General features: G+C 42.1%; 1 protein-coding gene across 16 annotated transcripts in view; it reads left to right on the forward strand.

Annotated features, from left to right (window-relative positions):
• UNC80 (unc-80 homolog, NALCN channel complex subunit) overlaps positions 1 to 15,498 on the forward strand; it is a 121,090-nt gene that overhangs the window by 76,735 nt on the left and 28,857 nt on the right. For all 16 annotated transcript variants that reach the window (XR_004358087.1, XM_032693554.1, XM_032693553.1 and 13 more), the window contains 12 exons: positions 190 to 284; positions 1,199 to 1,288; positions 1,689 to 1,790; positions 3,451 to 3,631; positions 4,544 to 4,812; positions 7,630 to 7,764; positions 8,465 to 8,603; positions 10,238 to 10,334; positions 11,014 to 11,184; positions 11,393 to 11,485; positions 13,480 to 13,515; positions 13,836 to 14,054. Coding sequence is in view for 15 of the 16 variants with exons in the window: in XM_032693554.1 (XP_032549445.1) it covers positions 190 to 284; positions 1,199 to 1,288; positions 1,689 to 1,790; positions 3,451 to 3,631; positions 4,544 to 4,812; positions 7,630 to 7,764; positions 8,465 to 8,603; positions 10,238 to 10,334; positions 11,014 to 11,184; positions 11,393 to 11,485; positions 13,480 to 13,515; positions 13,836 to 14,054 (1,627 nt within the window). In the remaining variant the exon portion in view is untranslated. The remainder of the gene's footprint in view (positions 1 to 189; positions 285 to 1,198; positions 1,289 to 1,688; positions 1,791 to 3,450; positions 3,632 to 4,543; positions 4,813 to 7,629; positions 7,765 to 8,464; positions 8,604 to 10,237; positions 10,335 to 11,013; positions 11,185 to 11,392; positions 11,486 to 13,479; positions 13,516 to 13,835; positions 14,055 to 15,498) is intronic.

Genomic DNA, 15,498 nt, shown 5'->3' on the forward strand with positions numbered 1-15,498 from the left:
TCCTCATTAACTGTGGAAGTGTGAAACTATGCTAACACTCACTGCCTAATAGATTCCAGACAGGACTGGCATGGGCTGCCTGCCTGCCCAGGAATGAATTTTACCTATCACTTTTCCTCCATGGGCAGTCTCCTGAAATTGAGTTAATTAAAGAGGCCAGGGAAGACTTAACTCCTTTTCTTCCTTTAGGCACAAAAACCCTTGTTGTGCACGGACAGAATGAGTGTGACATCCCAACGCAGTTACCAGTCCACGAGGACACACAGTTTGAGGCTCTTCTGAAGGTAGGAGTGAGTTTTTGAACTTGACAAGCTGCTTAGTAGTATATTTACCTGCCATACCTGTATGCCAGCAATCCATTCTGCCTGATTGTCCTGTTCCAGTGTTGGGGAGGGAAGTTCTGCTCACAGGCATTTCTGTCTGCCTGTAGGGGAGCTTGGTTGTGAGAAAAAGGATCCCATATGAAGGGATAATAGAAATGCTCTGAGCTCACAGCCAAAACCCCATAAATACAACTACATTTGAAGATACTGCAGCTTGTTGGGTATTTGCCGTATACTTTCAATAAATACATAAATTATTTAAATGTTTGGTTTTATCAACACTAAAGACAACAGAATGATGAAGATCAGAGCGGATATGATGGTTCAGTAGCCACATTGATATGCTGGGATCCAGGAAATGTGAGATCACTTTCCCTTTCTACCAAAAACTTCCTGGATGGCTTTAACTGAGCCACATCGGAAACAGATTTGTAAAAGCCTTCAGTTTGTTCAACTGTGTTAAATTTTAATGGGAATCACATCTCATTTGATGTGATTTGAAGGATCAGAACTTCAGTGTCCTTGCATATCATCTATGACTAAAGCTTGATAAATACACAGTAGGGAAATGGAAGCTGCAATACCCATCTGGCTCATAGAGTCTTCATATGGGTGATATAAAGACATCAAAATAATAAACATCGTTTTTCAGGACTGTGATACCAGCATGCCTTGATTATCACAAACATATTCGGGTACTTTATGATTAAAAACCAGAAATTAAAGACCAGAACAGTGTACGAGCCTGACTGAGGCATGCAGGTTTGTGCCTTTATATGTTATTATATTAGATGGATATTCTTTGTTTGGATGTTGTGGTCTTTGTACAAGACAACTAAAAAGTAACAGAATGTTTTGATTTCTTCTTTTTTCAGGAGTGCTTGGAGTTTTTTAACATACCTGAAACTCAGTCTTCTCATTATTTTTTAATGGATAAGCGTTGGAATCTCATTCATTACAACAAGGTAAGGCAAAGATCAGGTTCAGGTGACTGTTCTTTCCATCTTGTCCCTTTTTCAACATCAGGGTTATCTAAAGGAAAACAAGCAGCCCATAAATACGCAGAGTTCTGTCCTGTCAGCACCACATCTTGAGTGTTTAGTTGTGTGTGAGGTGAAAAATTGGAATTTGACAGAAGAGGGAAGAGGCAGAGGACGAGTCCCTTGCTCTTAAGTCATTAATGTCTAGTTTTCATAGAAAAGAGCAAATTTCTCTTCTGTTTATGCTCTTTCATGATGCCTGACACTGTCTGAAAGCCCCTGCCCTTGAGAAAGGGCTAAAGGGCTTTTTATTCTGTTCTGTTCTGTTGATTGATGCTGTTATGATTACATTTGTTTAAAATACACTTTTTTCCTTTCCCGGCAGACCTACGTCCGTGACATTTATCCTTTCCGTAGGTCCGTTTCTCCCCAGCTCAACCTGGTGCAGATGCATCCAGAAAAGGGTCAAGAGCTCATTCAGAAGCAGGTATCTTACTGTGCCATCAAACACCTTTGCCCAGAAACAAACCCTATAAATAAACCTTTCTTTTCCCTTTAAAGGCCTTACTCGTGCTGCATGTAGATCAAGAACTTTGTTCTAGCTGTATCTGCAGAGGATGGTAATAAGCAGGAAATAAAAAAGGGGATGGGGGAATATGGTTATACAGTATGCATTTGGGTTTAACAGTTGTATTATTCTAGTGAAAAAACAGTTACTGTAGTTATGTCCCTAGCAATGTGAGCGTAGGAAAATATCATCAGAAGTGGTTATAAAAAGCAGCTATAAAGCTGCTTAAGAGCTACTACCAGCTAAAATAATGGAAAACGTAGTTAATGCTGTCTCATATGTATATGGCACGGAATAGGGAAATATTTCATGTGCTGCATCTGCCAGTAGAAAGTCTATAAAAATCTGAAATTACTTGGGATCATTTTGATTGCTTCTCTAACAGAAATTACTCTCACTCTGGTTCTAGGAGATGTGTCCCAGAAATGAATAAGTTTGATGCATCCTACATGATCCAAAAAGATTTAAATGGCCTATCCAGTTTTGTCAGGGTATTATTTTGCTTTCCACATTTTTCTATTTAGAGTACTGAGAGGTCAAAATATTTGTAAGGTAAAACTTATATCAGCCATCTACCAGCCTCTCTGTAATCATGCAAGATGTTGCTGGAAAACATCCAGCTTCAGCAAAGAAAGCAGCTCTGTAGCCACTGCCCACAGAGCAACAATCCATGGAAAAGTACTTTCTTTATTGTTGATTGATTGAGCACCCAATTCTGAGCTGAGTGCACTTCAGAGCAAGGTCACAGCAAGGTAGGACATGTGAAGCTGGGCTTTGTCACATGTTAAGCCACATGCTTCCATGTTTTAGCTTCTTCCCAGTAGCTGAGAGCTGCCTCAAAACTGCTTCCAAAGACAGTTGCTTCTAGTACGAAGGATCATGCTCCTCATGGTTACTTTTGCTATCAAAATAGGCTGGTTCTACCAGTCACAAGTTCAAAGGAGGCTGGTAGAATGGAACTCAGTTTCCCAGCTGGTGTAAACCAGAAGTGATTGTCTCAAATCAAGGAGGACTTTGCTCCTCTGCAATAACACAGATTCTGGTCTGCTTTGTTTTATTGACTGCTTTGCTTTTGCAACTATACATACACTTTCTACAGTCAGATGTGAGCCATCCTCATCCCGGAAGACGGATAACAATTCCTACTTCATGTTGACTATAGTTTAAGACCTTGCAGAAAGCAACTGCCAACCATATGGTTTTCAGTTTGGAGTTGGTTTTCCTCTGGCCACATTGGGGCTCACACTGGCAAAGATTACATTAATCTACAGAACGTCACATGGCACAATGGCAAAGTGTTTGACAGCCACTTAGGGTCCTCCAGAAGGCTGAGATAGAAAATGTTGTTAGAAACTTTTTTTACAAACACGATCCATCTTTGCAGAGCTGGGCTGGAGAACAGTGGTCACGTAAATTCTACCCAAAGGGTGCAGCACTAGCCCTGTGAATTTCAGCAGGATCCTCTGGGCCACGAGTGCAGCATCCCTCCCATAAGAGGAAGCGAACCTAGGGTACATATACATTGTAAAGAGCTTTTTGGTCAGACTGATTCAGATCCTTGTCTCTTTTTCTCTGTCAGGTGTTCACCCGCAAGCTGGAAGAGGTGGGGCGAGTCTTGTTCCTGATATCCCTGACGCAGAAAATACCTACTGCCCACAAGCAGTCCCATGTGTCCATGCTCCAGGAGGACCTCCTCCGCCTGCCTTCATTTCCCCGAAGTGCCATTGATGCCGAGTTCTCACTGTTCAGTGATCCCCAAGGTATGGCCTTTGGGAGCTTTCTCTGGGGCTGTACAAGGCCGAGAAGGTTTCGGTGAGGTACTTCATTTGCCCACAGGCTTTGCAGCATTGCAGAAGAACTGAAAGCTGATAAATCTCTTCCTAGGGATGATGATACAGAGCTGTTGGTTTGTAAGCGCAGCAGAAGGGAGGGTTTCACTGTTAGAGGTCTCCAGACAAAGCTACTTTCTTTAGAGACAAATAAGAATAATTTAATTAAGTGTTAAAATTATGCATGATGCTACAGCTGCACTACTATGTCCAGTATCATAACTGCTCATAAAAAGGATTTCTTGGAGCCCTTTGCCATCTACTTTGAGGAAACAATGGGCTTCCAATGAAGACTGGACAAATTCTGCAGCAGGGATGTAGAAACTGCTCACTTTTTAGAAACTTTACTCTTAAGGACTTCAGGATTAAACAGGCCTCTGTTGCAGGATGTTAAGCATTGGCAAGTTCTGTAACAGGCCCTAAAGGCACTTGATTTCAGAAGCATTATTGTAACTCTGCATAGATGTCCTGTCATCTGTGGGACACCTAGAGGATAAAAATTGAGCATAAATCCATGCAGCTGTTCAGATTGTGTGAGGTAGATGATGCACGTACAAGCTCACATCTTCCACTTTTTAAGAGGAGAATTTCCAACCAGCAGAGAGCAGATTTAACAGTGTGAGATTCATTATTCTCTGTCTTCATGTTGGTGCTTTCAGTCAAGGTTTGTTCAAGCCCTGTGGGCACTTAAAAGGGTACAGGATAGGTGAGATCATTTTAAAAAGGCAGAACAATGGTCAGTGTTGTGGGATGGTTCTTTGCAGAGGCCTTTGGCCTCTGGGAATGTGACAAGGCTGGCTGTGGTGGACAGAGTTGATTGCTGTTGCCTCTTTTCCCCCGCAGCTGGGAAAGAGCTCTTTGGTCTGGACACTCTTCAGAAAAGCTTGTGGATTAAGCTGCTGGAGGAGATGTTCCTTGGCATGCCCAGTGAGTTCCCCTGGGGGGATGAGATCATGCTGTTCCTGAACGTCTTCAATGGTGCCCTGATCCTGCACCCTGAGGACAGTGCCTTGCTGAGGCAGTACGCTGCCACCGTCATCAACACAGCCGTGCACTTCAACCACCTCTTCTCCCTCAGCGGGTACCAGTGGGTGCTGCCCAGCATGCTGCAGGTGAGCCACTCCCAGGAACGACAGGAGGGAATGCTGCTGACCAAGCCCTGTGTTACACTGACAGAGAGTAGGGTTAGGTTAGAAATTAGGAAGCTTCCCTGCGAGGGTGGTGAGGCACTGGAACAGGTGGCCCAGGGAAGCTGTGGATGACCCATCCCCTGGAAGAACTCAAGACCAGGTTGGACAGGACTTGGAACAACCTGGGCTAGCGAAGGGTGTCCCTGCCCATGGCAGTGGGGTGGAACTATGTGATCTTTAAGGTCACTTCCAACCCAAACCATCCTGTGATTCTACGATGGAACTGACACTTAACAGGGGAAATTTTAATCTGCTGAGTCCTGGTGAGAGCACAAATTTTGCAGGCCTCAGGAAGGCAGCAGATCAGGGTGGGATGGCCCAAATTAGCTTTCCCTCTTCTTCTTGAGTAAATGACTACATTTTATTTACTTGTTTGTATTAAGTAAATGAATGTCCATTTCCCTTACTCTGTACACATTTCACATTTCACAGAAATGTGAAAATTCTGGACAATTTCTGGGCCTTGGGTCTCCCTCGGTGGTTTCTCCTCCAGGGACAGCTGAAACTTGGGGAATCATTGAAATATCTAAGTTTGCTACTTGCTGATTGAAACAAAATTATAATCACTTTTTAATGATGAAAAACTGTGTGTTGTCTTTTCCTGTGAGTGATGACAAGTACTGGAAGTGTTAGAGGTGGAGCTTCTCTTTGCTTTGAGGTGTACAAGTAGACCTTTTTTCCTGTTTACTTTTGAGAAAAATTAGCTACTGAAAATGAAATTTAAAAAAAGTAGTTCTTTTACAGAAAGGAAGGATTATTTCTGTAGGGCTCGAAGACAGTATCTAGAGATTAAGTATTATAATGCAAATACAGAAAAAACTATCATTTCTGTAAAAGAAGCATCCCTGTATGTATTCATTTTAGCATAGTTAATGGAGCACAGTAATTAGGACCAGTGATTACTTTAGCTACCTAAACAAAATCTCTAGTAACTGGAAACTGTAATATCGTGCCTTACATAGTTAGATAAGTATAAATTGGATCCAAGTTGGCAGTGCATGGGTTTATTCATTAGAAACAAGACATTTTGAAATAAAATAGCTTAATAACATAATTTGAAGTACTTGGCAGTAATCATTCAGACCTATGAAGGAGTCTCACTTCATTTTCACTTCATATGCAGAGAAATTAGCTTGTAATTCTTTTCTATCCTCCCTCTCCCAAATTATTGTCAACTACTGAATTAATAAAATACCCCTCTTGAGATGTAAAAAAGCAATTCCAAAACAAAACCCAAGTGTTGCTGAGCTTGTTTGGTTTTGCAGTCCTTCACTTCTCTGCTTCAGGCACTCAAGATTAGGTGGTTTGTGGTCAGTTCTTCTACCGCTTCTGGGCTTGATCCAGTCTTTAATTGAACCAGCCATTAACAGCTTAGCTCCTGGTGCATACATGCATAGACCCCCACAGGGCTCTTTTTGATGCAGGTTTTTCCACCTTCTTTGGTAAAATGTATATACAGATAATTATTTCCCTTTTCTAAGATAAATGAGATATTTCTGGTGTCCTCATAACCATTCTAGAGGCTTCTGGCTGTATTAAAGCCACGTTAAACTCAGCCTACCAGGTTACTGAGGAGTGAATACATCTCTGCAGAGGTCTCACACTTCAAGAGCCCTGGGCTGTAATGTGAATTTTGCACTACCAAAAAATCTTAGTATTTCTTGTTGTCAGCAAATACCAAGAAAATCCTTCCTACCCACACCCCAAACAAGACTTGTACCAGCAGAGAAGTGGAGACAGGTGATTGGAATGGACAGAAAATGGAAGCACAGAGAAGTTGTTCCTAGCAATTTATATTGTTTACATAACAGAGAAACAAATCCCACATCTTTGGTAACATATTGGTTTCATAGTTCAGTGGCCAGCCCTGAAGGAAATGCCACTCTAAAAACCTTAAAAGATCTTAATAGTGGGTGGCACTGTCAGTGTGTTGGAGGACAGGCTAGGAGTCCAAATTATCATGACAAACTGGAGATGCAATTGGAAAAAAAGGAAAAGAAAACAGATCACGTTGGTCAGCTTACTTTCAAATCATCAGCCACATAAATGTGGAAGGGAAAGTAGCTGATTCAGTAGCACCTCTGCAGGACAGTGTGTTGGAGTTTTTATAGATCTGAAGCTAAACATGAACCAACAGTATCCTTCTACTGAAGGATAAAAGAGAAAAATACCTCAAAAATACCTCAAAAATTCTGAGATGCCTACACAGATTTGTATCTTGTGAAAGAAACATGGAATAATTCTGCTGCTCCGATCAGCAGCACTCCTGACTGGAAGTATTGTCTCTGTCCAGTGGGCACTGCACGAAAAACATCAGTTAACTGAAGAGACTGCAGAAGAACAGGGATGTCATCTAGAAAACATGTGTTGTCAGGAAGGACTGGGAGATTTGATTACATAAAAAATATGAAGATTGAGGAACAAAGCACTAACTGGCTTCTGAGAAGTAAAGTGCTTCTAGGAAAGAGAGGGAAGGAATCTACCTGTGATACATAGGACAAAAAATAATGGACTAAAGGTGTGGCAAAGAAGGTTCAAGCGTGAAAAGCAAACCTTTTTTCTAAGGGTAGTTTGTCCCTGAAATGCATTGCCAGGGAGGGTGGCCCAGTCTCCATCTTTAAAAGCCTGTTAGGCAAACATGTCGGGAATGACCAGGCTGTAGTTGATTCAGTCTGGGCTCAGGAGATGAAGAGTTCTTCCCCAGTAGTAGTGCCTCCATGTCCTCCTCCATCTGCTCAGGTGTACTCTGACTACGAAAGCAACCCCCAGCTGCGCCAAGCGATCGAGTTCGCGTGTCGCCAGTTCTACGTCCTGCACCGCAAGCCCTTTATCCTGCAGCTGTTTGCCAGCGTGGCCCCTCTCCTGGAGTTCCCTGTGAGTAAGAGTGATTCTCTAGTCTCATAGTGGGGAAGTCTGTGCATGCAGCCAGCCCCTGTCAGAGGTCACAAACGGAAAACACCGAGTGCTGAACAGAACTGGTTCTTAAGCTTATTTCTGCACGCTTCTGTGCATCAGCTGATGGAGCAGGGTGCTGAGATAATGGGCCGCTGATATCCAGGCTAGTAAATGCGACCTCATTTCAAATTTCTGTGTATAAATACGTTATAAAAGGACAATAATGATTTCTAGCTCTTCAAATGCAAATCCATTCCTAGCATCTAGCAACAGGAATTAAAAGCTTAATGCCAAGTTTTAGTGCATGTGAACTCAAAGACTGGACTAGCCCTGTTTTGAAATATTCCCTTATTACTTTTTAACATTTTAGTGAGTTAAGGCAAGGTAATGCCATCTTAATTTGAAGTGAGGCTGCCAAATCTAATTGTACATACACAGCAAGCACACATATCTGTCCTTCACAGGGCAGCAAGGATCTGTGTGCAGTTTTCAGATCATGCTCCTGCTGTAGCATCAGTCTGTTGAGTCAGGCAAGCCTTATTATTTGGGAGTAGTGAGCTCTTGAACTCCATGTGAGCCCTTTGTCAAAAACAAAGGTTGCCCACACCTCCAGATGAAGATTCCTGGGATGCACACAGGCCCTCAGAAAACCAGCCATGAATGTTTGTTGTTGGAACAGGATGCCACAAACAACGGAACCAGCAAAGGAGTGTCAGCTCAGTGCCTGTTTGACCTGCTGCAGTCCTTGGAGGGAGATACTCCTGATATTTTGGACATCTTAGAGCTGGTGAAAGCAGAAAAGCCTCTCAAGTCATTAGGTAACAGCAGAGCACCCTTTCTTCAATTCTGATTTGTTGTTTATTGATTCAGCATATATTTTATGCAGCCTGATTTATTCAGGGCCCTTCTCTTCTCCCAGAATGCTGTCATATTTATTTCTTATGCCTCATGAGGCTTTTAAGGTTGGCTTTATCACCGCCATCCTTTTGATGTTTTCTGCTGGAGAAGAATTGTTAACTTACTTCCTTCCAAAGCTACTTTTTCTGCATTAAGCCTGCTGGTCTGAGACTAGCCCCTGGCATTTTGAATTTTATCATGTGTGGGTGAAAAATAAAGATGCCTAATAAACTGTATCATGCTGACAAGATCATCCTCTGCTCTGCTCCATGGGGACAGGAAACAAAAGCATCCTTTCCCATGGGCAGAGTATGACTAGTAGATGATGATGGATACCGTTAGATATCCAGCAGTGCTGAGCTCCTGGGGGGATGTTATCACAAAGCAGAATATATATGGCTGTATGATGTATCCAGGACAAGTTATCCATGCACAGTATTTAATAATTTGGCTACTTTGCGATTTGCAGAGAAGTAATTTTTGCTGATTTTTATTAGGATCTTCAGCTTACTTTCCACAGTTGCACTTCCCTTAAATAATATTTATCTTGTTGCACTGTGAAGCCTGACTAGCCCTAGAGTTAAAGCTTTGTTACATACTGGGATTTTATCACAAGTTATAATATAAAATAGTACAGAAACAGGAGATACTTCTTCCTCTTTGTTGAATGTAGCAAACATTTATATAAAATTTTTAGGGTTTCTGTGGAGGGCTATTCAAAGATATCTCTGAAAATTCTCAAGTGTGTGTGTTGATGATGAGGCTGTAGATGAGTATGTTGTGTATCTGGTATCTTCCATATGAAGATCAGAATTTTCTAAAATATTTGACATCCAAATTCCATTGTTCAGAGTGGTTTGTTTACATGTTTTGGGACCTTAACTTTTACTTGGGCTCCTGCATACCAAAGTCACTTCTGAAAACGGGACTATAGTTGTATTACAGATATTATTCTTTGGATACTTTAGTTTCTTGGTGCCTGGAACTAATTATCCCCAAAGTTATATTTGTAGTAAGGGACTTAAATGTTTTTGAAGACTTTCTCTGAAATCACTAGCACAACAAACTCACTTTCGTGCTGGCACCCATGTGGCTAACAGTATAGAAGGTGTTTGATTTGGAAGTAAAACTATCTTCTGCCATCAGTGGTGTATCACCATCATTTTTTGTCTGGTGAAAACATGTAAGAAAAAGCAGGAGCATAAAAATTATCATTAATTTGACATGTGCCTTTGTCATGTATGAGCTTAAGATTTGCTTGTGATGGGTGGTGGTTGAAACAGGACTCCAGCGGCTGTAGGCCTTGTGCTCAGCCATGAGTGACCTACTGAGAGCTGTTTCTCACCTACAGAGTCCTTGGACAGCAGGGTGCAAGTGGGAGTGCAGCATATGTTTCCTTTATATAGACAGATTTTTATCAAAAGCCAGTGCCTGTTGGGCAGTTTTAACATGAGAAGCAAGCAAGTGGAGAGAAGAAAAAAGAAAGAGCATGCTAGCTCCTTTCATATTCAGTATGATTGTGTGATAGTCTTTTCATATTGCTTTACTCCCTCAGACTTCTGCTATGGAAATGAAGACCTGACCTTTTCCATCAGCGAAGCCATCAAGCTGTGTGTGACAGTGGTGGCCTATGCTCCTGAGTCATTCAGAAGGTGCTAATCTGTTATATTGGTTTGTGCAGACTCAGAAAAGGCATAAAAGCTGCACAGGGTATGTGAAAGCAAGGCTGGAAAATGGAGGCAGAGGGTACAGAAATGCATTCCAAACACGGGGCTTCCCTGTGAGGCCAAGCCCCAGCTAGAACATCAGCTCCAAATCCTGCCAGCCACCGACTGCAGCACTAAGCAGGATGGCAGCTGGAGCAGCAACACATAAGCTGTATTTCCCAGGGGAGACACACAATTTCCTGCAGGTTTCTGTCATCAGAGAAGCAATGGAGAGGGAACTGGAGGGGGAGAAACAGGCAGCTGGAAAGAACAGAAAGATAAGAGAGTGGGGAGGTAAACTTGCTGAAGTACAAAGATTAGTTGCAAGAGGGAAACGAGAATAAAAGGGTCTGTGAAAGGGAAGATGGTTGTTAGCAAATGGATGACATATCTGGAAGATACCCAGAAGTTCAGGCTGTTTCCATTACTATTATTGTTGCTTGCATCAGCTAATTTTCCCCCTGAAATTCCTCATCCAATAGTTTCTTTGGCTCTGGGCTTCTAGTGAGAAGCAATGAAATCATAAGCCCAGTGAGAGATCCAGGGGTCTTCAGACAGGAACTTAAGCCTCTACCTAAAGTGAGTTTCAGGACTGACAAAGTAAAACAGATCGTTATTTTTCCAGCCTCCAGATGCTGATGGTCTTGGAAGCGCTTGTTCCCTGTTACTTACAGAAACTGAAGCAACAAACCTCTGAAGTGGAGACTGGGACAGCAGCTCGTGAGGAGATTGCTTCTATGGGTGCCCTTGCCACCTCTTTGCAGGCCCTCCTGTACAGTGTAGAAGTTCTCACCAGGTAACCCACGTGGGTCAAAGGTCTGAGCTGCATTTGGTTTTCCGTGTGGGAGAGGGAATGCACGGGAGGCCACAATGTGCATCTCAGCTTGAATAACAGTTGAGTTTGAGACATGGTAAAGTTAGTGCCAGATTTCACCAGATCACAAGGAGAATTTCATTGTGCTTGTTAGATTTAGTGTGTAATGTGCTGTTCACCTCTTTGCTAGGCCTATGACAGCTCCACAGATGAGTCGATGTGACCAGGGCCATAAAGGGACCACAACAGCAAACCACACCATGACAGCAGGTGTGAACACCAGGTAAGTCAGGGGCCTTTTCTTTCATTTTTCTTAACAGGTTTTTAATTTTTTTTGAGTAAGGCAGCATTGCTTAGAGTGCTTGGCCTCAGAGAGCTTAGGAAGTGCTCTACATATTGTGAGAGAACAGTCACATAAAAAGAGCACATAGCCCAAGACTGCATTTCTGATGGCAACCAAAATACTCAAAACTAGAATTTCTGTTTAAAAATCACGTATCTAAGTAGAAGACCAGGATATCAAAATGGATAACATCTATCTTAAATTATTTCCTATTTGTTTCTCTTCTTGTATTCTAGAAGTATACTGCCAAAGCAACTATGTCCCTCTTCTCTATGCTTTGCTTCCTGCTGAGTCCACTGTCAAAGTGACCACTGGGCAGAGCACACTTGGACAGCAGAAGGGTCAGATCCTTCTGGCCCTATTTTGAAGGACTGAACAGCAGTACAAGCATAAACTGCATGTCAGTTGATACTCGCAGACTGGCACCTCCTCTAGGTTTCTTTTCTTCCCTTTTACATTTCCTTTTACATTTCCTGTGCTCTCCTTGTATGAACTTTACCTCCACACTGGTCTGTGGTTTTTTTGCAGTTGCAGATAGCAAAGGAGGAGGTGATGGAGAATTTGAGAGAAGTGGAAGAATGACTGGGAATATTTTTGTCCTTCTTAAAAAAACCCAACAAAACACTAAAGAACCTTCACATGGAAGAAGGACATGGCACCAGCAAACTATAATAGTGCTCCTTGGCCATAGTGGCCATTCCAGTTAGGCTGCTGCAAATCAGACAAGGCTTCTGACAATTTAGTCATAGAGAAAGGGCTTAAGAAATTTTGTTATAAAATCCACCCACAAGCATTTGGGATTATGAAGGTTTTTTGTTGCAGTACTGATTACTTTTTTAGGAAGCTCTGCCTTCTCCTAGCCAGACTGTGCCTTACTGTGCTTAAAATCTGAATGTTTGCACTGACCTGGAAAGGGAATTATCCCCTAGAGCTTTCCAAGTTATTACCTGTCTTTTTTTTTTTTTTTTTTTTTTTTTTGGTATTCGAGTGAGATAGAAATCACTCTCTGCATGGGTCATCAAAGTGCTACTATGTCAGTTTATGGATGTGTAGTGTACACATCTTGGTTCATAACTCCTGGAATCAATTCAGGCATGGATGAAACACAGCTTTGACTTTCAACCCCTGATCTGAGAAGCAGATAAACTCCTCCATGCTCGAGTCTGAAGTGGATATATGCCGTTTACTTCCATTGCAAGATTGCCCAGTCAAAGGAAGATAAGGTGTAATGGAAAGTACTGCTTTATTATCTGTCTGCTCATTTTGGAGAGCAGTTAATATGTATCTGCTGACAGGCAATGCAGAGATTCCCAATGCTCTGTGACTCAGACATCTTGATTTACATTTCCAGATCTTTCTGATTATCAAATGTTCAATCTCTAATCCAAAATATTTTCGCACTGCTCCAGATTTCCTGCCACTATTTCTTCTATTGTATTATCATTGCAACAGACATCTGCTGGCAAGAGCAGGAGCCTCATGAATGATCACTGTTACAGCCTTGGACATGTTAGCCAAGTGGTGCAAGGTTTATTAATGCTTTCTCAACAAGAAGTGTCAAGACAAAATGACAATAAACCAAAAAAACACACTGAGGTGTTTTTTCCACTTGGTGAGCTCTGGATTTGTGGAACAGACTGAGCACTGGAGGGAAAATCAGTAAGAGAAATTACTTGAAAGAGGGCTATGGTTTATAAGCTTAAATTTGTCCTTTCATAACAAGGTGGATAACTGTAGGAATATGTTGTTTGCAGCCAGTTGGGAGGTAAAGGCTGTTCAATGTGGTAATTATGTGTAGCCATGGTTCCAGTGACACAAGATATCATCCTGCCGGTGAGTAAACCTCTGGGCTACAACAGAGGTTTCTCTCAGAAAGGCACAGTTTAGACATTACTAAGTTGCTGTTTAAAACCTCCCTGTTTCTGTTTTCCCAGGTACCCTGAACAAGGAACCAAACTACACTTTATCAGGTATAGTAAAATCTTTGCCCAGTCTTCCATGACATATGATGAACTGTTTATATGCACTGCTGCTGTGACAGGCAGCCTTTTTTCAGGGGAGGGTAGCAAAGGATAGTTCATACAGAAAAATATTTACATTTTTAGCATGACTTTGCATATTATAATTTTCCTTTTTTGTTTGTTTTTTTTTTTAATTGCAGGTGCAACTGCTTTTCAATTGCAGCAGAAAGCACCTGTTGCAAAAACGAGATGGAGACATTGTTATAATCTATCCCTGCTGATCCACTGCATATAACACTTCCTACTTTGTCTCATTTAATATTCTCCAGGGAGAACCTTCACATACTGGAGGAGGGCCAGGGTCTTCCCCGAGAGGAGCTGGATGAACGAATTGCCAGAGAGGAGTTCAGGAGACCACGGGAGTCATTGCTGAATATCTGCACAGAGTTTTACAAGCACTGTGGTCCAAGGCTGAAGATTTTGCAGAATCTGGCTGGTGAGCCCCGCGTGACTTCTCTGGAGCTGCTGGATGTGAAGTCCCACATGAGGTATTCCACTGGCATGCTGCTTTTCTTGCTCGTTTCAGGGAGATTCCCTTCTTTTAGCTCTTAAGTTTTCATAATAGCAGATGGAATCACTTTTTGGTAGTGTAGTTGCATTTTGCTCTCTGAAACACGCAGAGGTTGTTTTAGATGTTCCTTAGATTGTACCTGATGCTGCCTGTGTATAAGGAAGGTTTCTTAAGCTCTCCTCTGGTCTCATTCAGACTCCCATCTGAAATAGCTCCATGGAAGCCTATCTGATATATGAGAATCAGTGGCAGTGAAGATCAGGCCAGATAAGCCTGTATCGACAGGGGGCAGGGGTTGGAGAGACTGCCTAACTGGCTGAATACAGGCTGTATCCTCTCCTGTGACTCAGTGCATCAGAACCAGCAATTAACAAGCAAGAAAGGCAGAGCAACCACTCCATAAGTGCCTGAAATAGGGAGGAGGATGGGGCAGAAGACATTTACAGGATAAAGAGGTGCACAAGTCTTTTATTAAGGTGCAGCATTGAGCCCAGCTTGCTGGCTGGATGCTCACTGCAAAGCTTCACGTGGTGCTGACCTAGAAGAAGTTGGGAGTAGAGCCTCCTAAGCACTTTGGTCCTGATTCTCTGAGTAAGCCATTCATGGTAAGCACAAAATAACGTAAGTTGCTACTGATAAGTCTGTCCAACAACTGGGACAAAAGAGAATGGACCCAATTCTTTTGTCAGTTTTTCACACTTTTTACACTTGCACCTGGCAAATACTGCATTCTTTTCAAGAAAGGTCTTTCACAGTCAAAGGTTACAGCAGTAAAACCAAGGGGTTGATTTGCAGCAGATAATGAGCTGTGTTCTGATTCTCTTAAATGTCCTGGAGGTGCTAGAAGTATCTGTTTGTTGGGGTTGGAACCTGAAGTGCTTAATCGCAGACAGTCTTAAATAAAAGCAAACTTCCTCATGGTTCTTACATAAATTTGTAAGTATCATTGAAATGACTGACCACATTTAACCACTGGAGGAAAAAATTGAGTTCTACCTAGAGAGCAGACTTATCAGAATGTGATGTGACAGCCATGGTCCTGGGAGGCTGACAGGTGCCATTTCAGAGGCTTCAGAAAGTAAGATAATATGCTAGTCACTTCAGACAGGCTGAATCTCACCCAATTTTAGCCATGTAGAAGTTAAATGTTTAGTCTGCAAAAGTCATAAAGATCTGTTTTGACCCAATGAAAAAGGGAGATGCATATCCAGTGAGCTGTTTATGCCAGTATTTTGGGAAGATAAGAATTTCCCAGGTTGCTTATTTCTGCATGAACAGAACTAGAAGATTAATTGAGATTGACCTCTCAAATTGGATGAAATGGATCTCACACTTTATAACACATAAGGAATTTTTCATATACCATTATGTATCACTGATTGCCACATGTTAAGTTGCCAGCAAGGAGCTTAATTATATGA

This window comes from Chiroxiphia lanceolata, chromosome 7, assembly GCF_009829145.1.
Source record: "Chiroxiphia lanceolata isolate bChiLan1 chromosome 7, bChiLan1.pri, whole genome shotgun sequence".
Classification (NCBI taxonomy): Eukaryota; Metazoa; Chordata; class Aves; order Passeriformes; family Pipridae; genus Chiroxiphia; species Chiroxiphia lanceolata.